This window comes from Melanerpes formicivorus, unplaced genomic scaffold (assembly GCF_026170545.1).
Source record: "Melanerpes formicivorus ecotype bairdi unplaced genomic scaffold, bMelFor1.0.p_v2 SCAF_21, whole genome shotgun sequence".
NCBI lineage: Eukaryota > Metazoa > Chordata > Aves > Piciformes > Picidae > Melanerpes > Melanerpes formicivorus.
The window spans coordinates 4888772-4913300 of record NW_027142373.1 but is presented as its reverse complement, the minus strand read 5'-3'; the positions used below and the strand labels follow the sequence as shown (position 1 = coordinate 4913300).

The window sequence follows — 24529 nt, the reverse complement described above, 5'->3', positions numbered from 1 at the left end:
TTATGGCTTGAGGAGCGACTGCTGGCTTTGTGTTTTCAATGGATGATGCATGCGTTTTACTTCTCCTTTTAATATTATAACAATTGCTTTTTAATACAATCAGAATACAGGTGAATGACCTGTGTGACCCTGAGCTCACATCATCCCTGGTCAAACAGTACATCCCTGATGCTGTGCTGACAGGGCAGAAGCAGAGTGAGCTGTGTTATATGCTGCCTCTGGAAAACACAGATAGCTTCCCAGGTAATAAAAATCTTGTTATTGTACCAAGTCTGTAAAGGGAAGCAGAAAGTTTCCTTGGTTCAATATTTCTTGGTCCAATATTCCCTGGTCCATGTTGTGTGGGACTGTGAAGCCCAGAGCTGCATAAATCTCAACCTTCAAGAAAGCCTCTAATGGAGATGCTAATGAAATTAATGCAGATGAACAGAGGAAAATCCACTAAATAATCCACAAACTAAAATCTGCTGAGTGTCCTCTGGCTTCAGGTTGAGATTTCTCCCACTAGTAAGGCCCATGGTAGTCAAGAGCTCTCAATTTTCCACTATTTACCTCCAAAGAATGCAGTGACTTTTGCCATGGCTTGTAAATTATGGAGATAATGATGTGCATGGTAGAATGTACCACACTGATCATGCTAGCTTGAGCTTCTGCTCAACATTGGCCTTAGTCGCTGGGCTGAGCCGGGTTGTTTCTGTCATGCAGATCTGTTCAGCCAGCTGGAGAACAATCATTTGCAAGGGATTGTTAATTATGAGATTAGCAGGACAACCCTGGAAGATGTTTTCCTGAAGCTGGAAGGCAAGGAAGCCATTGACCAAGAAGGTAAAATATTGACTGCAATTTGCAGGGGTGGTATGATTAATGTTCTGTATATACCTATGTTTTAATTGAATAGGAATGAGTTTCTGTTAAATGTGACTCGTGGTAGGTCAAGAGTTGCAGTTGTATTCAACTTCCATTCAGTGAAGAATGCCTTCATGGAGAAGTCTAGATAATTCAGTCATAGACCTGTAAGATCATCAAGTCCAACCACCAACCCAATGCTACCATGACCATGAAATCATGTCCTGAAGTGCCAGGTCTACACATTTTTAGAACACCTTCCCACAGGGTTTTAATTAAGCACAGGAACTGATCACTGCTGTTTGAAGGGTATTTTCCTTAGAAGGGTATAATGTCCATATCAGGAGGTGGGAAGAGATAAACTACCCAGGAGGCATTTCACAAGGCCACTGAAGGTGTGGGATGTGTTGCCATATGAACTCAGGTTCAGCCAGTCTGAACTCACCAATATAAATTATCTTCTGGATAAATGAAGGCTCCTTTTCTCTGCCCTGGTTTCTTTCTTGGCTAAAACATAAAAGCCTTCCTCTCTTCAGAACAGAAGGTCCTTGTTGAGTGTTTGTGGTTTAAATGCGTCCTTTGAACGTGCTTTGTGGATAATGGCATTTCTCATGCTGAACACACAGAAGGTGGAGACCTTGAGGAGAGGACCCAAAGTCTCCCAGTGCTTTTGGAGCAGGAGATACAGAGAGTGAGTGGGATGGCTCTCTGGAGGCAGCAGGTGCGTGCTGTGATGAGAATTCGCTTCTTCAAACTCAAGCACGAGGGAAAGCTTCTTGGGTCCATGTAAGTATGGGAGCTCTCATCTGCTCTGCAGCCCTCATGATGACTTGATGCTTCTCAAATGGCCTGAGCATTCCCTTGAGGGACTGAGGGAAGGCTGAAATCTCAATGGAGATGTTTGGAAGCAGAGAATGTGGTGGGAAATGTTTCAAAGCTACAATAATAGGCACAGTCAGAACTTACTTGTAGAGCTCTGGATTGCTTAAGTTATGAATTTCCCCTTGTCTCTGTCAATGTAAATCACACAATTAGTGAAAAGTGGAGTTCCCCTGGACCCACTTATGGTCTGTTTTTCCATCTAGATTGCTGTTCTTTGGAATATTTAGCCTCCTAATGCTGAAGACTTTCATTACATTTCAACTGTGGGGCAGCTCCACTAGCTGGGAAATCACAGCCAGCTCCTATTTTGTTCCCACCAAAGAGAAAATTCAAAACAAGTCAACAAATCTTCTCATCCTCAATGATACAGGTGAAGAAGAACAGGGGATGTTGATTCACTTTCTGCACCACTCTGGGTCCTCTTAGAGTTGATAGACCAGCCTTGGCTTACTCTATCTGCACATCCCTTTATGTACTTGGGGCTTTGGGAGGTGTTTTCTTTTTGAGCAAAAGCAAATCCAGTTTTAGTGATGCCAAATGAGGAGCTGATGTTTAAGGGAGTAATGGACCAGGCAAATTTAAATCAAACAAAGAAAAAGAGCAATAAAAAAAGTGTGGAAATCTCTATTGTGTTTAACCAGTTTAAGTTAAAATAGGGGAGTTTGGGGAATAGAGAAAATATGAACTTGCTTAGATTCTGAGTGTTTGAGGGGTTTGCAAGTAGAAACTTCTCTATATGAAACTGTTTATAGTTTTAAAAGAAACCAACTCAAATTACTCAAATTTCTGTTCTTGACTTTATCTCAGGATCACAAATTGAGGATTTCCTTGCTGCTTTGGAGGCTCAAAACATAATCCCAGAAATAACTTATGAGAAAAACATCACAAGCATTCCACGCTATAATGGAGCTCTAAAGATAGACCTGGAAGGCAAGGTGAGGGAGATTTCTTTGTCTTTCATCCTGGAGATCAGCAGAACTTTCTGAAATGCCTTTAAATGAGGCACAGTGCAACATACACACCAGCAAAAGGGAGAATATTTGTTTGACATTAAATAATAGCAGTGAGACTCCTTGCTGGAATCCAGGATTATCATGGAAGGCTTAGATTGGAAGGGACCTCAGAGGTCATCTACTCCAGCCTCCCTACTGTGGGCAGGGACACCTCTCAACTAGAATTAGCTGCTCAAGGCCTCATCCAACCTGGCCCTTGAACACAGCATCTCTGGGCAGCTTATTCCAGAGTCTCACCACCCTTGTCCTGAAGAGCATCTTCCTAAGATCCAATTTAAACCTACTCTCCTTCAGTTTCAAACCATTTCCCCTTGCCCTCTTCTAGACCCTAATGAAAAACCCCTGTTGTTCCATTTCATGCTTCTGTACAGTGATCCCTAGAAAAAAAAGCATTGTAGCAAGACACTGTTGTCTTCATCAATCATTTCACTCATAGTCCCTGTTGGCACACTTTCACATCTCCATGGCCCTACCAATAAAACTATTTGACTGCATTTGTTATTGCATTTTTCTGACCCCTCACTGAGGTCAGTTCCTCCTCACACCTGTCCTGGGCATGAAGGTAACATCTTTCTGCTCTTATGTCTCCAGAGCTACAGATTCACTGCCATGTGCAGTGTAGAAACCATCAGCTGCTTTCCCTTGCTTGTGAATATCCTCAGCAACACCTTCCTAAAGCTATTCAATTCCACTGCACGCTTCCGCATCTGGAATGAGCCCTTCTACAGTGTGAGTGTCTTGGTGAAAATCAGCTGAAGTAGTCTTGCTGAAGTCACAGGGACTGGACAGATTGGGAACCTGGTTGAATGAGCACATTCCAAGGATTGGGATCAGTAGTCCAACTGGTGGGTAGTTCCTGAAGGCATTGCTCAGTAGTCACAGGATGCCAGGTTGGAAGGGAGCCCAAGGATCAGACCTCAACAGCAGCAATCCAACAATTTCTTGCAAAGTCTAAGACTCTAAATACCCTTTTTTATTGCCTCGTTTTATGTTCTTCAGTACCAATGCCTTACCCTTGGTGTCGGTGCTCACCTGTGTGTTTAACCATCTTGTGAGCTAAGGAGACATTCTCTGGGCAGCTGCTGGTTACTGGTGACTCCAAATTTCTCTTCCACAGGTACATAACCCAGAAACAGGGGTAAGGAGTGATATTTTTTTCTTCTGTCTTCAGTACATGGTGATTTTGGCTGCTGGTTTGCCCTCTCAGTTTGCAGTGACCAGCATGCAGGACTACAAGGTAAAATCCATACTCTGAGAGTCTCAGACAAGAAGTGAATGTGAATGCCTTAGGGAGCAGCTCATGCACTGGTGGACTGGCTGGCATTTCTAGGTGGGATGCTGGAAGAAATGAATCTACATGAGCACATTGCTGTACCATTTTGGGGAATCAGCTGGGGCTCAGAAGAATTTGGGTGTTAATAAAAGATCAGGAAGATTATTTTATATAATTGTTTTGGTTGGAAAAGGCCTCTAAGATCATCAAGCCCAACCATCAACCCAACACCATCATGCCCATTAAACCATGTCCTGAAGTGCCATGTCTCCAGGGATGATAACATCACCATTTCCTTGGGCAGCCTGTTCAAATGGTCATCTTTATTAAGAATGATGTGTTTTAAAACAATAGTAGGACTAAGAATTGAAAGTGTTTGGAAAGGAGAAGAAGGTTCAGCCAGGGAAAGAGGAGCAAGGGTGATAGAGAAAGAGGAGGAGGAGCAGGAGCAGGAAAGATATCTGGGGCTCTTTCAAATCAACTCTCTCTCCTTATTTGCTTTTGCAGCTCCAGGCTCGTGCCCAGCTGCGGCTCTCAGGGCTCTTTCCCTCAGCATATTGGTGTGGACAAGCTCTGGTGGATGTCCCACTCTGCTGGACCCTGATATGCCTCATGTTTGGGGTTGTGCTGCTCATAAACCGCATCTGCCCCTTGCAAGCCATCGACCTGCTGACCCTGGTGAGATCTTGGTGTGCAGGAAAAAGGACAAGCACAAATAGTTTCATAGTTTCATAGTTTCATTCAGGGTTGGAAGGGACCACAAGGATCATCTAGTTCCAACCCCCCTGCCATGGCAGGGACACCCCACACTAGATCAGGCTGTACAGAGCCTCATCCAGCCTGGTCTTAAACACCTCCAGGGACGGGGCCTCGACCACCTCCCTGGACAACACATTCCAGGGTTTCACCACTCTCATGGTGAAGAACCTCCTCCTCACATCTAGCCTGAATCTCCCCACCTCCAGCTTCATTCCATTCCCCCTAGTCCTATCACTACCTGAGATCCTACCTGAAATCTCCCTGCTACTCACTACCTGAAATCTCCCTCCCTTCTCTCACAGGGAGCTTCTGCTTTAAATGTTTTTATGGAAACAGGCTGCTCCAGGCAGGTTTTCATCTCTCCATCTCTTCTTTGCTGACATCAGTCTGTCTCTCTCTCTCTAGATCATTTGTGTCACTGGTTATGGAGCATCTCTTGTCTTCCTCACCTATTTAATTGCCTTCAAATGCCGCAGGGGGCGCAGCAATCGTTACATCTGGGCTTCCATCTTCGTGCTGGTAAGTGAAAGGAATCTTCACTCTGAAGTGTTTGATTGACACATATGGCCACTTGGGGTTTCATTTCAGATCTCCTGGTACTCGGCAGAGCCACTCAAATCATTGACAGACTGTCCAGGATAACAGAGTTTGATACTGGTTGGACTTGATGATCCTAAGGGTCTTTTCCAACCAAAGCTATTCCATGATTCTTGTTTGGTTTTCGTCTGTTTTCAGCAGTGAATTAATGTTGGGAATACTTTTTCTGCTTTATTCCAGTTGAATTTAATTGTTTCCATGGTTAATCACCACCATACAGAACTTTACTTCACTCTCTGTACTTTGATTCCTGTGTCTCCACTGCTGGGCTGGTTGGTCTTCTCTGCAGCAGTAAGTAAACTTCCTGCTGAATTCTGTAGTGGTCCTAATGGTGCAAACTGGAAAAACAAGAGCAGCTTTCCAAATTCTTTGCCTCAAACTGCCAGCTGTCAAAGAGACAGACTCAGGAAGGACAACAGGAGAAAAGCTCTAGGCTGGGAAGTGAGAGAAAGCACCAATATCTGACCAGTTAACCCTGATTGGGATGTTTTTGGTTCATTAAGCTACCACAAGCTGTTACGTGAGTGTGTTTTGACAGCCAGGGTAGCGTGGGAAGGGAAGCTATTAGAGTGGGAAGACCTGGAGGAATGACAGAAGGAGGTGAGTGCTGTGGAAAGAGAGAAGCAATGAATAAAAGGTTGGATCTAACCTAGCTGACTTTGAGGCATGTCTAGAGTAGCTGTAGCCAAGGCACCTACAGCTCTTTGAGGCAGTGTGACCCCAAAAAACAAAGCAAGTGCAGATCAAAATGCCTTTATCCCACCTTGCAGACAACTCAGCATCCCTACAGCCCAGCCTTGCTTTGACCCTGCACCAAGGCACACCCTGCTGAGGAACTTTCCTACTTGGTTGTTCTTTTTTCTTTCCTTGTAGCATTTCTCACTGCATGATGAAAAGGATTATCCTCCTGAGTCATGGAATTACATCTTCATACCTATCTTTGCAGTAAGCAGCAATTTGATAATAGTTTAGAAAGGATGACTGTTCTAATGTGATAGACCTGTGTTGGGCTTGTAGAATTCTACCCATAAATACAGCATGGTTTATGTAGTCAAATGGTTGACAGGGAAGATGCATCTGGGTAATCATGGGATGTCCTGTGACCCCTGGGTGCTGGATCATATGTGCAGAAATTGTGGGGAGATGGAGTCATGTCTGAGGTGGAGGTATTATTCATCAACTGATCAGTCCAATGTTGTTTGTCCAAAAGAAAGATGTAATCTCTGTTGGGTGTCTTCCGGGGTGCAGATTATCTGAGCTAAAGCTTCAGTGTGAAGTTAAGGCTTTTGCAAGTGATCTGCATATGAGATGCAAATGTATGCAAAGCAGCAATTTAATTTCTTCCCCTTTTGGACCCTTTCAATAGCTGAAGTAAATGAGATTGGTCCCTGCATGCTCTTGTAATTAAAAATAATTGAGTGTGTTGGTACCTTGTCCCCACACAAACCTCATTCATTTCTGTTGTTTAGCCATACGTCCATTGTGTGATCATTGCTTTTCTCCTGCGCTGTTTGGAGATGAGATATGGAGAAGCAGTTACCAGACTGGATCCCATCTTCAGGTATGTCCTAGGCAGTCAGGGTGCCTTGCAATTAGCCACAGTTATCCTGGTCCTCAGGGTGGGCTGGATGCTGTAGAGCCAGGGCCCCCTTCGGCTCATCTTGGCTCTTCAGCAGGAAGAGGACAGGAGTGAACATAAAAACACTTTGCAAAGTATGGCTAAAGTTCACAGTTTGAACCATTTTATCTGGAGGGGAAGACAATAAGAATGAAGGGAATGATTGTTTAATTCTTCTGGGTCATTACAATTTCCAGCTTTATTTACTGGGCTTTCCTTGAGTGTGCCTGGAGACAAATTCTCACCCAGTGTGTTGCAACAGGTCAGCTGAAGTACAATGTCCTGGAGAGAGGAACAAGTGTGATTTAGGCTTTTTTTCATGAAGTTTCATAGCTGAGCTTTCAGGACATTTCACTACAGCTGCCTAAATTAACAGTCACAAACTGAAATCCAACATTCTAAGTCCTTTTCCAATGTGTCAGGATTGCTCTCTGCAAGACAGAGTCCTCCTCCAAGGCTTCATCAGGCTGGGGCCATCTACTGCCTGCTCTCTGCTTGTCTGTCCCCACCAGCATATGGCTGACCCTCTTAAGTCCTGTGAGAGAAGATTTGTAAAAAATAGTAAACTGCCAAACCCTAACGAATGTGACTCAGCTGGCAGTCGGATGCCCACGCAGCTCTGAAAACCTGCCTCCTGTTTTTTAATTCTCCCTGGCATGTGTCGTGCAGAGGACCAGTCAGTACTTACTGGTGAAGGAAAAAAGCTGAAGGTGCCCTTTATTCTCTCATGCATGCCAGTGGGATGGCTTTTTTTTTTTCTCCCCGTGAGTAACTCATAAAATCATGGAATGGTTTGGGTTCAAAGGGACTGTCGAAGGTTGAGGGGAAGGCCCAGCCTTCTCCCCCCCCTGTAAAGTGAAGGGAAAGAAAAATGAAAGAAAGAAAAAAACCACAGCCGGATTAGCAAAGGAAATGTGCTGTATTTATGAGCAGTTTAGGAAATGCAGGGGAATATATACACAATTTACAGTGTTTGCAATATATACACAGAAATATGCAGCAAAGTAACACAGGAATGAGATTCCCTCCTCTGCTGAGGAGGGTTCCCCTCCCTGTACCTCCATTCTCTCCCCCTTTTCCCCAGAGAGGGTTAGAAAGAGAGAAAAGGAATAATTGTTAATTAAAAGCAGTTATATGTTAGTAGAGGCCTTATCTGCTCAAGGTCAGTCTGGCCGAAAGCCCAGCAGCCGCAAGCTGCGAAAGGAGAAAGTGCAAGACTGAGACTAGTCTCACTGGGAATCAAAACTTAAGGCAGTGCTCTGCCTCTCCACCAATGAAATTAGTTTAGACCTGTCTTTTGTTTATAAAGCATTCAGCCATGGTGTCCCTTTTCTTAAAGGCACAACCTCAAACAGTCACAGGGACCTTAAGGATCATCTAGTTCCAAACCCCGCTTCCATGAGCAGGGATGCCTCCCAAACATTTCCAGAGATGAGGCAACCTGTTCCACCCTCACTCCAATGAACTTTTTCCTAGTATCCAGTCTAAATCTGCCCTCTTTCAGCTGAAAGCCATTGTCCCTCATCCTAAACTGACCAAACATTGCCTGTGGGAACCACTCCTGCCATTCAAATAAATTCTGTGGGGCACTGCCCTGGGAACAAACCTGTAAACCCAAGCTTTTTGGAAGTAGTTCCTGATGACACCATCTCTCCTGCCTCCACTCATAGGATCCAGCAGAGGAAAGCGGTCACCCACCAGAACAGGAACCACCCTGGGGAGGAGTGCCCAGAAGTCCAGGCCGAGAGGGAGAGAGTGAGGACAGTGACGACCTCCCTGCAGCAGGAGGAGGTGAAAGCAGCCTCCTGGCCTGTTTTCTTTTTCATTCTTCATCTTCACATCTGGCTTTGCTTTCTTAGCTCATATACTTACCATTTACTGATCTGATATCCAAGTAGACATCTCATCACTCAGCCCATGACTGCCCTGGCACCAGAAGGGGTTTAGCTGGCACTACATTTTTATTCCCATTCTGCTTATTTTCTCTCTCTCTCTTTTTTGTGTGTGTTTTATTTTGTTCCTGTTGCTCTGTTTCCTGTTTGTTGTTTTTTTTTTAAATGTAGATATTTTCTCTTTAGTCATACTTAATGATAAGAACAGATGAACTGCCTCCTGGGACAGGAGGAGAGTTTTAATTCCCCACTTCATCCCTTCACAGGAGCCAGTTATCATTGCTGACAGTTTGTGCAAGGAATATGAAGACAAGCAAGCCAGCTCCACTTTTAAGAAGAGGAAGAAAGTTGCTGTCCAAAACCTCTCTTTTAGTGTTAAAAAAGGTGGAAGTATCTTGCTGCACTCCCTCTAAAGGACTAAACTCTAATGTGAAGGTCACAGTTTTGTTAGATGGCTTTAAGAGGTGACATATTTCGTAGAATTCCCTGCGTGCAACCAGACCAAACGCATCACAGCTCCTGCAGTTTTGATTTATGGGGATAAGTTCACGAACAGCCCTTTCTCCTACTGTACTTTTAGATATTGCCTGGCACATGGGGGAAGGAAATGGGGAAAAAAAAGAAGATGATGATCAAGAAGGGTTTATTAACAATAATTGCTATTAAAAGCTCATGTATATTTGTTCCAGGAGAAGTATTAGGTCTGGTAGGACCCAACGGAGCTGGGAAAAGCACAACAATAAACATGATTTCTGGAGACATAGCAGTGACTGCTGGGGAGGTAGGTGATGCCTTTGGAGCACCTAGGAGGATGACCTCTGCCTTTATAAATTAAGGAGGTGATAAGGCAAGCTGGCAATGCAACCCTTGGCTTGGGGAATTCAGAATCATAGAATGGTTTGGGTTGGAAAAGACCTCCAAAGATCATCTAGTCCAACCCCCAAATTTAGGTAGATGCAGCCCTGCATCCAGATCTGGAGCCCTCAACACAGGAAGGACATGGACCTGATGGAGCAGGGCCAGAGGAGGGGCATGAAGATGATGGGGGGGCCAGAGAACTTTTCCTGTGAGGACAGGCTGAGGGAGCTGTGGTTGTTCAGCCTGGAGAAAAGAAGGCTACAGGGAGACCTAGAGACCTAATAGCAGCCTTCCTGTACCTGAAGGGGGTTACAAGAGAGGTGCAGAGGGACTGTTTCCAAAGGCCTGTAGTAATGGTTTGAAATTAGAGAGGAGAAGATTGAGATTAGATGTTAGGAGCAAGTTCTGCACCGTGAAAGCGGTGGAACGCTGCAGCAGGTTGCCCAGGGAGGTAGTTGTGGCTCCATCCCTGGAGATATTCAAGGTCAGGTTCAGCAGGGCTCTGAGCAACCTGATCTAGTGGAGGATGTCACTGCTGACTGCAGGGGGGTTGAACTGGATGACCTTTGGAGGTCCTTTCCCACCCAAACCATTCTATGATTCTATATGTACAGGAATAAGAAGAAAGTGCTGGTTTACTGAGTGCGCTTTCTAGGTGTCACTGAATTCAGGGTTACAGATTTAAGGGTTTGAAACCAAACGGGAATGTCCAGTGTGCATTTGAAACCCATCAGGAAATTTCACAAGGCCTGTAAGAAATTTTGACATCTGGAAAAAAAAAATCAAATACTAAACCAAAAAACATTCTCCATAAACAGCCTTGCAAACCTCGGAAATTAAAACCAAATGTGAGCAGGGATGGGCCAGTTACAATCCATCACTTAATTACGAGCAGGATGATTAATGACATGTGCTGGGGGAGGGGAAATACCGTTGCTGTTACAGATTTGGGACAGTTTGACACAGAAAAATATGGCTGGGAAAAGATAGTCTCCTGTTGGTACCAGTGCCCAAAGATTTCCTGGTAGTCAGCACTGTTTGGTTATGGGGAAACACATTTCTGGATTCAGATGAGCAGGAGCCATAGTAGATAGAGATATCACTCCAGTGGTGCTGGCTCTCACTTTCCATGTGTTAATGAGGTTCCTCACATCATAGGAGAAAACATTACCACGTTTCCAAGGGTTTCACTGATGCACTCCAGAACAACACACTCCAGCTGTGGAGGCGTGTGTGGACTGGAGGATCTCCAGAGATCCCTTGTGACCCCTACCAGCCTGTGATTCTCTGTTTGTGCAGGTGCTGCTCAAGGACTGTGATGCAGCTGCCTCTTCCCCAGGGCAAGGCAGCCCAGGGAGTCTGGGCTGCTGCCCACAGCAGGACCATCTGTGGCCAGACCTCACGGTGCACCAGCATCTGGAGGTGTACGCTGCCATCAGGGGGATAAGGGAAGAAGATGCAGCTGTTACCATCAGCCGGTACAGAGCCAGATGATTTCAGCTTTTGCTTCTTCCTCTCTCCAGAGGTATAGGACAGGGAAAGGTCTTTCTGCTAATGAACCTGACTAGTGTGGTGAAAAGACAGCAACTTCAGGCACAGAACGGTTTCAGTTTGAAGGGATATTAAAGATCATCTAGTTCCAACCCCCTGCCATGAGCAGGGACACCTTCCACTAGACCACACTACTCAAATCCCCACCCGGCCTGGGATGAGACATCCACAATCTTTCTGGTCAACCTGTTCCAGTATCCCACTACCCTCTCTGTGAAGAACTTTTTCCTTAGATCTAATCTAAATCTTCCCCTCTTTCATCTTAGAGCCATTCCCCCTTGTTCTATCAATACATGCCCTTTGAAACAAAGTCCTCCAGCTTTCTTGTAGCCTCCCTTCAGTGCCCCTTTACCTTGCAGAAACAGGATCTCCTTCTGATGAGCTCTGTTCTCAGTCATTTGGCCACCAAGATTTTAGCCCTAGTTTATCTAGAAAAGTTCAAGAAAGAAACTAAACTTGCTCAAGTTCATGGACAGTTAAATGAGTAACTCACTTCTCTCATTAGCTGCTTTTACTGTCTTGAGTTTCTTCCAATATTCTTTAATTTGCTGTCTGAGCTGGAAGTAAAATCACCAAGTACCCCAAGGTGATGAGTATCTGCCAAAATAAGTATGTTAGACCCTGGTTCCTCAGTGTCCCTAGCCACAGTGCTACCAGAGTCCAGTATTTTTCCTTTCCATTCCCTACAGCATAGCAAAGGCCTTGGATCTCCAGAAGCATTTTAAAACTCCAGCTAGGCGATTATCCGCTGGACAAGCCAGAGAGGTAGGTGTTAGATTTCTGTTTGTTACTGGAGAAAATCCTGCTCATTCTTCCTTGAATGTGGTGTGCAGAAAACATTCCCCAGACTGGGTTCCTGCCATAGTTTGTTTTCATCGAATCCAGCCTGGCAGGATCCTCTACTCTCCTCTTCCCTCACTCTTCCAACCACAAATTAGCTTCACATGGTAATCACCTCCTAATGCCCCACCAAGTGCATTGTCCAGGAAATGGGACAGGCAACCACTTTCAGATCTTCAGCAGGCTTGGGAATTTTGGGGAAAACTAACTGGGGACGCCTGAGGTGGGGGCTTTGGATCACTGTGAGTCTTCCTGCACTTCAGAATCAAGAGCTTCAACTTCTCAAAGAGTTACAGGGATGAAAGTGTAACAAGGCAGCTCCCCAGTTTTGCAGGGAAAGCAAAAGAAAGCTCGACCTGACCTGATTTTGGTGTCTTTCCCATTTCAGCTGTGTTTTGCACTGAGTGTCCTGGGGGATCCAACGGTGATGCTCTGGGATGAGCCATCAGTGAGCGTGGACGTGAAAGGACAACACCAGATGTGGTGAGCAGCCCTGGCTTAGCAGGATGGAGAAGTCTGTAACAAGATGGATCTTACCCTCTCTGCTGTTGTAACTGGGGCAGAAGAGGCTGGATGCCAAGAGGGAGGGGACAGGCTCTTCTTAGTTGCATCCTGTGATAGGACTAAGGGTAATGGATATAAACTACAGCACAGGAGGTTCCACCTCAACATGAGGAGGAACTTCTTCACTGTGAGGGTCACAGAGCACTAGAGCAGGCTGCCCAGGAAGTCTCCTTCCTGGAGTCTCCTTCTCTGGAGACTTTCAAGACCCATCTGGATGTGTTCCTGTGAGACCTGCGATGGAATCTATGGTCCCGCTCTGGCAGGGGGATTGGACTCGATGACCTTCAGAGGTCACTTCCAGCCCCTAACATCCTGTGATCTGCATTTCCCCATTTCATAACACACAGGGGATGGGCCACCACTCACTAAACTCCTCACTCAGTCAAAGTGAGTCCTTGTTGACCACCAGATTCAATCTTAAGGATAGGACACCCCAAAATGTTCAATTAGGTCCCAGCTGGAGCCATGCATTTTGGTGCAAAAGCCAAAAAATCCAGTTTTCTTCAGAGAAAAAAAAATCCAGGTAGCTCTTCTTTTTCACCATTCAGCCCTAGCTCTAGCATTTCACATGATCATAGAATTGTTTTGGTTGGAAGAGACCTCCAAGATCATCAAGTCCAACCATCAGCCTACCACCACCATGGCCATGAAACAATGTCCCATAGTGCCATGGCTACACATTTCTTGAACACCTGCAGGGATGGGGACTCCACCACCTCCCTGGGCAGCCTGTTCCAATCCCTGACCACTCTTGCAGCAAAGAAATTTTTCCTAATCTCCAACCTAAACCTCCTCTGGCATAATTTCAGGCCATTTCCTCTTGTCACCTGGTATAAGGAGAAGAGAGCAAGCAAGGGAGTAAGAAATAGAGCAAGGGATTCTTTGGCTGTTCCTGGGCAGTAACTCTAATCCCTCTGTTCCCAGGAATGTGATCCGGAATGCCATGAAAAGCAAGGAGCATGCAGCTGTCCTCGTCACACAGTACCTGGAGGAGGCAATGGCCATATGTGACCGGGTGGCCATCCTGGTGTCAGGGCACCTGAGGTGGGCACTGGGGTTGCGTTGCTCACCAGGATGCCACCTGATTTTTAGTGGGCTGTTTTGGGGGTGGTGGGGGTGGTGTTTGGTTTTGGTTTTCTTCTTCTTCTTAAGCTAATGGGAAATGTTGGTTTGGATTGTCCTAAGTACATAACGAAGACGGCTTTGTCAGGAGGTAGGTTGTTTAGGCAGCACAGTAGAAACCACTGATGGGTAAAAGGAGGTGTGTGTGTTGCTCATACTCAGTGACTGCTTCATTTGCTGCTTATAGAACCATAAAATGGCAGAATGATTTGGAAAGGACCTTTAAAGGTCATTTTGTCCAACCCCACCTGCAGAAAGCAGGGACATCTTCAACTAGAGCAAGTTGCTCAGAGACCCAAACAACCTGACTTGGAATGGTTCCAACCTGATCTAGCTGAGGATGTCTCTGCTTACTGCAGGGGCAGTTGGATAGATGACCTTTAGAGGTTCCTTCCAGCCCAAGCCATTCTATGATTCTATGATTTGGCATCTGCAGCCTCTCTGGGCAACCTGGGACAGTGTCTTGCCACCCTCAATGTGGGAAAAGCCTTCCTTATATTTAGTATAAATTTCCCTCTTTTAGTTTAAAACCACCACCTTGTCCTGTCACAACAGGCCCTGTTCGTAAATCTGTCCCCTTCTTTCTTATTACCCCCCTTAAGCACTGAAAGGCCACCAGAAGGTCTGGAATCTTCTCCAAGCTGAACAACCCCGACCCTCTCCCAGCCTGTCCTCACAGGGAAGGTTCTCCAGCCCTCAGATCATTCCTGTGGCCCTTAGGATGATTTGAGCCTTTTTCCCCCCTTCTCTGCAGGTATATTGGTACAGTTGAGGATCTCAAAAGCAAGTATGGCAGATGTTACCACCTAGAAGTCAAAATTACAGACACAAGACAAAGCGATGCTGTCCATGATGAAATCATTCACCTCTTCCCCTCTGCGGCTCAGCAAGGAAGGTCACTACCCCATAGGCTGCTCAGCCAAATGGGACTTGGGCTGGGACACTCTGCTACCCCCACTGACCTTGCTCAATGATCTTACAAGCACCCCTAAACCATTGTAATTGCTTTTTCAGGACTTCTTCATTGCTTACCTACAAGATCCCAATGGAACATGTGCTACCTCTGTCCCAGTCTTTCTCCAAGCTAGAAGCAGGTAAAAGGAAACAATCCAGTAAGAAAATTGCCTTCAAATTGTTCATACAAATTTGGGTTTAATGGATGCCTTCTTCATCCCTCCACAGCTAAACAGACCTTCAGGCTTGAGGAGTACAGCTTGTCATTGCATACTCTGCAGCAGGTATGGTGATGTAGGAGTTGCAGGTTAGAAATCACTTACATAAAAAGCTTGTGACCAGTGTAAATGCTGCCAGTCCTTGGCAATCACGGTGTGGTTTCTACTGTGGCACATTGCAGGTGTTTGGAGACCTCACCAGGGACCTGGAAGAGCACAACCTGGATTTGGCATCTGATGGGGCTGTGGAGCAGAGACCACTTCACCCCTGAGCCCTTGGAGCCACAAAGGAAAATACTCAGCCTACTTCCCCAGTGTTACTGCTATGAGTGTTTGGATGTAGCCTAGGGTTTGGTTGCTTGTGTCATAGCACCTACTGCTCTGCAGGTTTTTCTGCCTCACAAGGAAAAGAAGTATTATTTTAATAAATAAAGCCTTTATCTCTTGACAAATTGATGCCTGCTCCTTTCATCTAAACCCTTATACCCTCTGCTCAGTCTGGAGAAGAGGAGGCTGAGGAGAGTGCTCATTGTTCTCTACAACTCCCCAAAAGAAGGTTGAAGTGAGGTGGAGGTCAGCATCTTCTCCTTAGTAGCAGGAGATGCCAGGGGATAGGGGCACTGATGGGATGGTGGAGGCAAACACCAGCACCCTGACCCTGTCTGAGCACATCAGCATCTCAGACACCTGCCTGCTAGGGCTAGTTTTAAATAATAAAGAATAATATAGGAACTCCCTATATTCAGGCAGCAAAGTGTTCTCCCTGATGCCCTGACATCCTCTCCCCCAGCATCCCCAGACTCTGGGAAATGCTGGACTGGGGATGCAATGGAGAACAGGGCCATGCCATCCTGTGGGAGAGACACAGGCAGCAAGACCCTCACCCACATCGTGAGCTCCCTTGGCTCACAGGAATAATCCTGGTAATGAAGATATGGGCAACGCAGGCAAGGAGGATGCAGCAAAGATGGGTGTTTGGGCAAATGTAGGCGGGGATGTGGGCAAGCAGGTACCAGCAGGTGGCTGCCGTGGCTCAGTGATGAGCTGCTTCTGCCAGGAGCTCCCCCAAAGCAGCCAGCACACATCCCCAGATTGCTGCTTCCCCTTACCAGCATCAGTGTCTCTGTTGAGGAGGTGGGCAAGGAGGTGTCTATGCTTGAGAGTCACTGACTGGGACCTGGCATATCCACTTCTTCAACTAAAAGTTTCACTTTATGAGGAGGAGCTGAAAGGAGAGGAGAAGGTTGGACACCCAGGAGTCGTAGTGCAATCAGTTCCTAACTTCATTATGTGTCCTGACTTACTGTGCCTCTGCAGTCTGCCTAGCTCTGAATCATCTGAACGTTATTTAAATCATAGGGGTGATTTTTTTTTTTCCAGCTAGGCAGAGCAAAAGGAAGCAGATCCAATTCCTGCACATTGCAAGCCCAGCCTCTATCCTAGCTGGTCGCTGCTCCCTCCCACCACTGGTCTGTCAGCTGTGCTGCTGTGGTGGGCAACTGAGGGACTGGTGTGCTCCACAGCCTGGGGGTGACATCAGAGCCATTCCCTTGAGAAGCCCTGTGTTAGCAAAGAGACATTTTTTTCACGAGGAGAGGTGGTGCTACCCAGGAGGCAGCACTTCACCACACTTCCTACCACCCTGATTTGCAAACCCAACCTTTGCCATGAAGAGATAAAGCAGCAGGCACTGTTTGCTCTTCTGCTGGCAGCAGGGTCCCACGATCCTGCTGTTGACTTCATCCTCACTGAAAAACACCACCGAATTTGCCAGAGAAAGGATTTTGTGTGTGTGTGGCTTGTTGTTGGGCTTGGGTGGTTTGGGGTTGTGTGTTCTTTTTGTTTTGGTGTTGAGTTTTTTGTGTGTGTGTGTGTTTTTGTTGGTTTTGGGGTTTTTTTTCCCTCTTGGCCAAGAAACAAGAATTTCCTGAGTAACTTTTCAGAGAATCCGCTCCAGCAACTCAACAACAATATGCTCTGTTTGCTCCTTACAACATAAATAAATCTGAAGACCTGCCAAGGAGGAAAGGGGGAGGAAGCCAGGGGAAAGCGAAGTGATGGTGTGAAGAATGCCTTTTGGAAAAGTGCCTGAGTGGAAAAGGGGGAAAAATAGTGTGCGGACAAAGCAGAGCTGAGAGCTGCTGAGGCCACCAGCAAGTCCATCCTTGGGAGGTACAGCATCTCTGGTTTTACTCTGCAAAGGACAAGCTCTGGATTCCCTTCTAAATTTCCTGTTAAGGTAAGGCTCACACCTTCTTCTTAAAGCAAATAAAAGCTGTTATTTGCAAGGCAAACATCCAGTAACTACTAACACCATTAATGATACTGGGTGAGAATGTGGACACACAGGTGGGAAGCTGGGCATCCTTCTAACAGGCTGGGTTAAGCTTCTGTTTACCTCAGGTGACTGAAGGCAATAGAGGCTTTTTTAACCTTCTTTTGGTATGAAATAACACACAAATGGAGCTCAGTTCATGGATGAGGTGTATTTCCAGCGTTCCTTGGCACCCAGAGGATGCAGAAAGTTCAGTTCAGCTCAATATTTTAAGGAACCCAGCACAGAGCAGGAGCAGATTTCTTTCCCTACAGGCAGTGTAAGATAAAGAGTGAATTTGAAGAGTCCTCTGTTAATTTTATGCTCTTAAACATTACCCTTAAGACATTGAGACAGGGTAATGAAATCAATTCTGCCACGTCTCCTCCTGCAGCAGCATGGTTGAGGGTCAAGGAGCATCGAGGGATGTTGGGGAGGGGGGACAGGTGATACATCCATGACAGCTACCTGATGTGCCAGCTCTCCATCCCACCCAGGGATGGGTGATCTCCTGGGTGTGAAACTGAAACTCCAGCAGTGTGTCATCTTGCCTTGGCTGCTTTCTGTGATGATTAAAATGACAGACAAATAGAAACCTGCTTTTGCTGACACTTATCCCCTTTCAGCTGTGGGAATGCACGTGGGTGACACATGCCACGCTTCTCTTAGGTGAAAAAGTGGCCAAGCAATTGCAGGTTTAACATCACAGTTTCCTTGAAGACGTTTAGAGATCATTAGCGCACGCTAAAATCAGGTTTGTATGCACCTGACTATAGTGAGAACATCTGGAAGAGTTAAAATCTCTTCAGAGGGCAATGGAAACCAACAGATCTCTGCAACTGTTATATCTTAGCCCCATCCTGCTACCATGCTGTGCCAGTGCTTGTGTTTGCAGCCTGTGTCCAGGCAGGACCCTTTGTGGCAGCTGCTTCTCCAGCATTTCAGTGTCTGCTGCCTCGTTCCAGCAGCCATGTGCCTCTCCTGTGGGCTGAATGTAAATATCTGGGAGAAGATAAACTCTGTCTTGCCTGTCAGCACCATGAGGAACAGGACAACCTAAGTTCTCCTTCCTCACAACAGGGAAGCTGAAAGGCTTAGTCCTCTAAATGCACTGGTATTTCTACCTGAGACTTCACTTGGAGATCATCAAGATCTTGTCTGAATGCATATTTTAGCTACATTATAACAACATCTGCCCAGGGATGTGCTTAAAGCCATGCAGATGTGGTGCTTGGGGATATGGCTTAGTGGTGAACTTGGCAGAGTAGGGTTCAGGGTTGGATTCAGTGATCTTGAAGGTTTTTCCCAACCTAACTGATTTTATGATTCTACAGATGTAACAGCAGAACAGTTTGGCTACTTGAGCTTAGCTCTTTCACATTTGACTATTCAGTTCTTTGGCTCACTGAAGTTGCTCCCAATTGTTTTCTTATGATTAACATGGATGTATCTGTGGTGGGTTGAAAAATTCCCCCCCCCCCCCAAACATTAAATGATGGGATTGTGTAGAATAATCTTTACTTTCCTTTTTACACCCAATAGTGATTTGTTTACATTTTGCTACTTTCTGTTCAAGATCTGTGAAAACTTTTTAAAGGCATAGCCTGAAACTATCACAGGATCTCATCTGCACAACTTTTGACATCCAGCTTTATGCCTGATCCTTTAACCTCCCACCACCAGCATTAATCCAGGCACCAAATGCTTGGTTTGAATTTGACCATGTCACCTTCGAGATGCTGCCACATCTTTTGGAGTAGCACGCCAACGCATGCTAGTGGCTCTCTGTTTCTCTCATTTTCCATTAATATGCCTGACAACAACAGCTCTGTCCTAACACACTTCCAAGAATTTGTTCTCTTGTGGCTCTGGAGTTGCCTTCCACCAACGCTGATTTCCGCATGAGCTCACCTCGAACCACAGCCAGGGGTTGCTCAACACTTCTTGGTGTGAAGCTTAAAGCATATTAAAATTACATGAAAAAAAAATGGTTTTAATTGACCATACTGTAGTCATTTCTTGGATATTAAGGCCACCCAAGCCAATTAGGCTGTGTAGTATAATCTTCTCTTATGTCTTTAATATTTCATCAATTATTTCATTATTATTGTATTATTTCATTAATAACTCCTCCCAGCCTTACCCTGCTGCAGCACAGAAGCAGGAAATCCTGGTTCTAATCCATGTTTCACTGTTGAGCTGCAAGGATTGGGATGGTGTTGAGGATTACAAGATCACTCGGTCCCTGGGGGCTAGAAGCTGTGTTGCAGGGCTGGCTTGTGCTCAGCGCACAAAGTCTGAGTTGCTTTAGCTCTCTCTTACAGTAAAAAGGGAAAAAACACTGCATGTAGAATCATTCAATAGTCCAGGCTGGAAGGGATCATCTACTGCAGCTTCCTTGCCATTGGCAGGGATACCTCTCAACCAGGCTTGGCTGCTCAAGGCCTTGTCCAACCTGGCTTTGAACATCCTCAGGGAGGAGATATCCATAAACTCCCTGGGAAGCCTATTCCAGAGTCTCATCACCCTCATACTGAAGAACTTCTTCCTAAGATCCCGTCTAACCCTACTGTTCATCAGATTCAAACCATTCCCCCTTGTCCTGTCACTTGACACACTTCTGAAAAGTTCTTTTCCAACCTTCCTGTAGGATACCTTCAGGTATTGGAAGGTAGCTCTAAGATGCCCCCAGAGTCTTCTTTTCTCTAGGCTGAACAACCCCAGCTCCTTCAGCCTGTCCTCATAGCAGAGGTGCTCCAGCTATGAGAGTAGGCTGGGGAAGCTGGGCTTGTGAGCAAGGGCTGTGCAGATAAAAGCCATTGCTGCTCTTCCAGCATCTGCTGTATTTGAAAGTAATTTTGTAACACATTTTGAAAGCAATTTTGAAACAAATCCTTTGTAGGTTTAAAGATGAAGACACTTCAGAGAAATCTGAGTGTGTTCCAGCAAACTAAAATTCTCTTGTGGAAAAATCTGCTGATCAAGTGGAGGATGAAGATGCAGAGCTTTCAGGTGAGAAAAAACCCCAAACAAACAAAACCCCAAACAAACTTAAAACCAAGAAGAAAAGTGAGTAGATAACCACTGGTAGTGGCCAGTCCCTGCCTTCACCTTTACATCAATTTCCTTTGGTAAAATTTCAAGTGCTTTGGAAAAGTTTAATTGGTGATAAACACTTCCCCCCACACACACACTTTTTTTTAGCTGATAGTATTTCTGTCTTTAATGAGGTGGATGAGAGCATAATTAGGCTCTTTGAACAATTCCCTGGGGTGATGGGCACAATGCAAACACCTTTTTAGTTAGTTGGTGAGACACTGGAACAGGTTGCCCAGGGAGGAAGAAGAAGCCTGGAGGTCCCTGGAGGTTTTTAAGGCCAGGCTGGAAGGGGCTCTGAGTAACCTGATCTAGTGTGAGGTGTCCCTGCCCATGGCAGGGGAGTTGGAGCTAGATGATCCTTGGGGTCCCTTCCAACCCTGACAGTTATGTGATTCTGTGACATCTATGAAGCCACTGTGACTGAGGGCACTTGTCTGTATTTTAAGCCCACAGATAATATTCTTATTGTGTCCATTTCCCCAGGAGTGGATTGTGTCTCTGCTCTTCCTGCCAATGATCTTCATAGCGTGCACCTTCATCATGAACACTCGCTACCCTGAAGTGCCCTACAGCCACCTTGGGCAGCTGGATGACCCTGCTTATGATGCCACTGGGAACACTATTGCTTTCACCCCCATCACTGTGACCACAAGGGAGATCATGAATAAAGTGGCCCTGAACTCAGTATTGAAAGGTATGGTTTGCTTTGGAAAGAGTTAGCTTTGATGTTATTTATTATAAATGTGTTGTGGTTTCCGTGGTTCTCCAGGTTCTGGAACAGGCTGCCAAGGGAAGTGGTGGAGTCACCATCCCTGGAGGTGTTCAAAAATATGTGGACATGGCATTTTGGAACATGGTGATGTTGGGTTGATGGTTGGATCTGATGGTCTTAAAAGCCCTTTTCAAAGATAATGATTCTACCACAGAATCATTAAAGTTGGAAAAGACCTTTAAGGTCATCAAGTCCAACCATAACCCAGCTACCATGACCACCAAATTATCCTGAAGCACCACATCTACACTCTTCTTGAACACCTCCAGGAATAGAAACTCCACCACCTCCCTGGGCAGCCTGTTCCAATGCCTGACCACTCTTTCAGCTAAGAAAGAGTTGCAATGCCAAAAAAACCAAACTACCCTCAGCACACATTGGCAGACTTGGAGAAACTCATTGCAGTATTTTTCTTATGCACCACAGGTATAAAACTGGAGGCAATGGAAAATGAGAGAGCCCTGGAAGAAGCTTGGATTTTGAATGAAGAAATTATAGGGGTTGTATTTAAGGACAACTTCTCCTATCACCTCAGATTTCCTACTGGGAATGTGGTTATTCCAAATGACAACTTTGACTTCATAGGTAACAGAAATGGAGAGTTTGTGGGTGGCTGGTTGCCTGGCATGTATAGGCATTGATTTGTTATAATAATCCTTATCATCCATCTAATAATCTATCATTTATTTAATACATTGTTAATTAATTTTTGTTTGCCAGGGGGCCACTGTCCATAGGGAGAGTTTCCCATAGCCAACAGGATGGCCATGAGCTGACTGTGTACCCTCATGGTCAAGAAGGCAAATGGCACCCTGGGATGCATTAAGAGGAGTGTGGCCAGTAGGTTGAGAGAGGCTCTTCTTCCCCTCTACTCTGCACTGCTGAGGCCTCACATGGAGTGCTGTGTCCAGTCCTGGGCAACCCAGCTCAAGAAGGACAAAGAGCTACTGGAGAAAGTCCAGCACAGGGCTTCTAAGATGCTGAGGGGACTGGAACATCTCTTTTATGAGGAAAGGCTGAGGCAGCTGGGGCTGTTTAGCTTGGAGAAGAGGAGGCTGAATGGGAAACCTATTAACACAAATATCCAAGGGGAAGATGGGGCCAGAGTCTTCTCAGTGGTCCCCAGTGACAGGGCACAAGGTAGTGTGTATAAACTTGAACACAGAAAGTTCCACTTAATCATGAGAAGAAACCTCTTTACTTCGAGGGTGGCAGAGCACCCAGAGAGGTGGTGGAGTCTTTATCTTTGGAGACTTTCAAGGTCCATCTGGATGTGTTTCTGTGTGATCTGCTTTAGCTGACCCTGCTTTGGCAAGGGAGTTGGACTCAATGATCTTCAGAGGTCCCTTCCAATCCCAGCCATTCAGTGACTGTGATAGTGGATGTGGAGGTTTATCATCAGCTTATGTAGATAAAACCAGCAATGTTTCACAGCTCTTACCTGTGATGCCCTAAACCTTTCTCCCCTGCAGATACCTGCTACAATTTCTCATCATTCTACTGCAAGAGCCCAAAGTATTGGTACGAAGGTTTCCTTTCCCTGCAGTCCAGCATTGATGCTGCTATCATAGAGGTAAATCAAATTTATGGACCAGTGTAGGTGTTCTGTGATTTAAAATTTGGTCCAGGAAAGACAATTTGTTCTGTGGCAATAGCAAGGGACAGGCTTGCCAGAAAATTCTGCAGCAAGACAAGTGTTTGAACTCAGCCATCAGAGTATTATTGGCAGCCACAGTGGGAACTTGAATGCAAAGAAGAAAATTATGGCTTTTGATTTGATTTTGAAGATTTGTAGGCTAGAGCACCTCTCCTACAAGGACAGGCTGAGGCAGTTGGGGCTGTTCAACCTGGAGAAAAGAAGGCTCAAGGGAGACCTGAGAGCAGCCTTCTAATACCTGAAGGGGGATACAAGAAAGCCAAAAAGAGACTGTTTACAAGGGCTTGTAGTGATAGAATAAGAGGGAATGGATTGAATCTTGAGGAGGGGAGATTTAGATTGGACATTAGGAAGAAGTTTTATACTCTGAGGGTGGTGAGACACTGGAGCAGGTTGCTCAAAGAAGCTGTGGAAGCCTCATCACTGGAAGTGTTTACAACCAGGCTGGGTGAGGCTCTGAGCAACCTGGTTTAGTGGAAAGTGTCCCTGTCCGTGGCAGTGGGGGCTGGAACTAGATGATCTTTAAGGTCCCTTTCAAGTCAAGGCATTCTATGATTTTGCTGCCCTTCCAGAATGATGACTCCTCTTAAAAGCCAGGAATCAAGCATGATACTGTTACTGATTCAGAGTATTTCTCAGATTCCAAGGAAAAGGGAACTCTTTCAGGAGATGGGTGGTGTCCATATATGCTGCATGACTTAGTTTCAAAGTAAGCATGGCTGTCATTTCATAGTTTCATTCAGGGTTGGAAGGGACCACAAGGATCATCTAGTTCCAACCCCCCTGCCATGGGCAGGGACACCCCACACTACATCAGCCTGGCCAGAGCCTCATCCAGCCTGCTCTTAAACACCCCCAGGGACGGGGCCTCGACCACCTCCCTGGACAACCCATTCCAGGGTTTCACCACTCTCATGGTGAAGAACCTCCTCCTCACATCTAGCCTGAATCTCCCCACCTCCAGCTTCATTCCATTCCCCCTAGTCCTATCACTACCTGAGATCCTGAGAAGTCCTTCCCCAGCCTTCCTGTAGGCCCCCTTCAGATCCTGGAAGGCCACAATGAGGTCACCTCGGAGCCTTCTCTTCTGCAGACTGAACAGCCCCAACTCCTTCAGTCTGTCCTCACAGGAGAGGTGCTCCAGCCCTCTGATCATCCTTGTGGCCCTTCTCTGGACACGTTCCAGCACCTCCACATCCCTCTTGTAATAGGGGCTCCAGAACTGGACACAGTACTCCAGGTGGGGTCTCACCAGGGCTGAGTAGAGGGCGAGGATCACCTCCCTCGACCTGCTAGCCACACTTCTCCTGATGCAGCCCAGGATCTGATTGGCTTTGCAGGCTGCAAGTGCACATTGAGAGCTCATGTTGAGCTTTTTGTCCACCAGCACCCCCAAGTCTCTCTCCTCAGGGCTACTTTCCAGCCAGTCACTGCCCAGCCTGTATTTGTGCCTGGGATTGCCTCGACCCAGATGCAGGACCCTGCACTTGCTCTCATTGAACTTCATGAGGTTGGTTTGTGCCCACCTCTCCAGCCTGTCAAGGTCCCTCTGGATGGCCTCCCTTCCCTCCAGCGTGTCTGCTGCACCACACAGCTTGGTGTCATCAGCAAACTTGCTGAGGGTGCACTCAATGCCACTGTCCATGTCACCCACAAAGATGTTGAACAAGACAGGTCCCAGGACAGATCCCTGAGGGACT

At 46.1% G+C, this 24529-nt stretch overlaps 2 protein-coding genes across 3 annotated transcripts in view; both read left to right on the top strand.

Moving 5' to 3' along the window:
• LOC137447552 (ATP-binding cassette sub-family A member 9-like) overlaps positions 1 to 15433 on the top strand; it is a 31723-nt gene extending 16290 nt beyond the window's left edge. Inside the window, exons 17-39 of one of the 2 annotated variants that reach the window (XM_068151163.1) lie at positions 104 to 243; positions 706 to 825; positions 1473 to 1632; positions 1932 to 2098; positions 2536 to 2663; positions 3333 to 3470; positions 3859 to 3978; positions 4522 to 4692; positions 5179 to 5292; positions 5551 to 5661; positions 6244 to 6315; positions 6840 to 6931; positions 8659 to 8779; positions 9147 to 9264; positions 9570 to 9661; positions 11038 to 11216; positions 11979 to 12054; positions 12518 to 12612; positions 13618 to 13737; positions 14570 to 14710; positions 14830 to 14909; positions 14998 to 15053; positions 15170 to 15433. In XM_068151163.1, the coding sequence (XP_068007264.1) occupies positions 104 to 243; positions 706 to 825; positions 1473 to 1632; positions 1932 to 2098; positions 2536 to 2663; positions 3333 to 3470; positions 3859 to 3978; positions 4522 to 4692; positions 5179 to 5292; positions 5551 to 5661; positions 6244 to 6315; positions 6840 to 6931; positions 8659 to 8779; positions 9147 to 9264; positions 9570 to 9661; positions 11038 to 11216; positions 11979 to 12054; positions 12518 to 12612; positions 13618 to 13737; positions 14570 to 14710; positions 14830 to 14909; positions 14998 to 15053; positions 15170 to 15259 (2701 nt within the window). In that variant the 3' untranslated portion in view covers positions 15260 to 15433. Of the gene's footprint in view, positions 1 to 103; positions 244 to 705; positions 826 to 1472; positions 1633 to 1931; positions 2099 to 2535; positions 2664 to 3332; positions 3471 to 3858; positions 3979 to 4521; positions 4693 to 5178; positions 5293 to 5550; positions 5662 to 6243; positions 6316 to 6839; positions 6932 to 8658; positions 8780 to 9146; positions 9265 to 9569; positions 9662 to 11037; positions 11264 to 11978; positions 12055 to 12517; positions 12613 to 13617; positions 13738 to 14569; positions 14711 to 14829; positions 14910 to 14997; positions 15054 to 15169 lie in introns of those variants that run through there. The other variant, XM_068151164.1, reaches the window with a different exon arrangement.
• A 1228-nt stretch (positions 15434 to 16661) lies between these two features.
• The window catches only part of LOC137447551 (ATP-binding cassette sub-family A member 10-like), a 32123-nt gene continuing 24255 nt past the window's right edge, over positions 16662 to 24529 (top strand). The window contains exons 1-5 of the mRNA XM_068151162.1: positions 16662 to 17226; positions 20204 to 20313; positions 20884 to 21094; positions 21599 to 21757; positions 22645 to 22745. Of these exons, the coding sequence (XP_068007263.1) occupies positions 20212 to 20313; positions 20884 to 21094; positions 21599 to 21757; positions 22645 to 22745 (573 nt within the window). The 5' untranslated portion in view covers positions 16662 to 17226; positions 20204 to 20211. The remainder of the gene's footprint in view (positions 17227 to 20203; positions 20314 to 20883; positions 21095 to 21598; positions 21758 to 22644; positions 22746 to 24529) is intronic.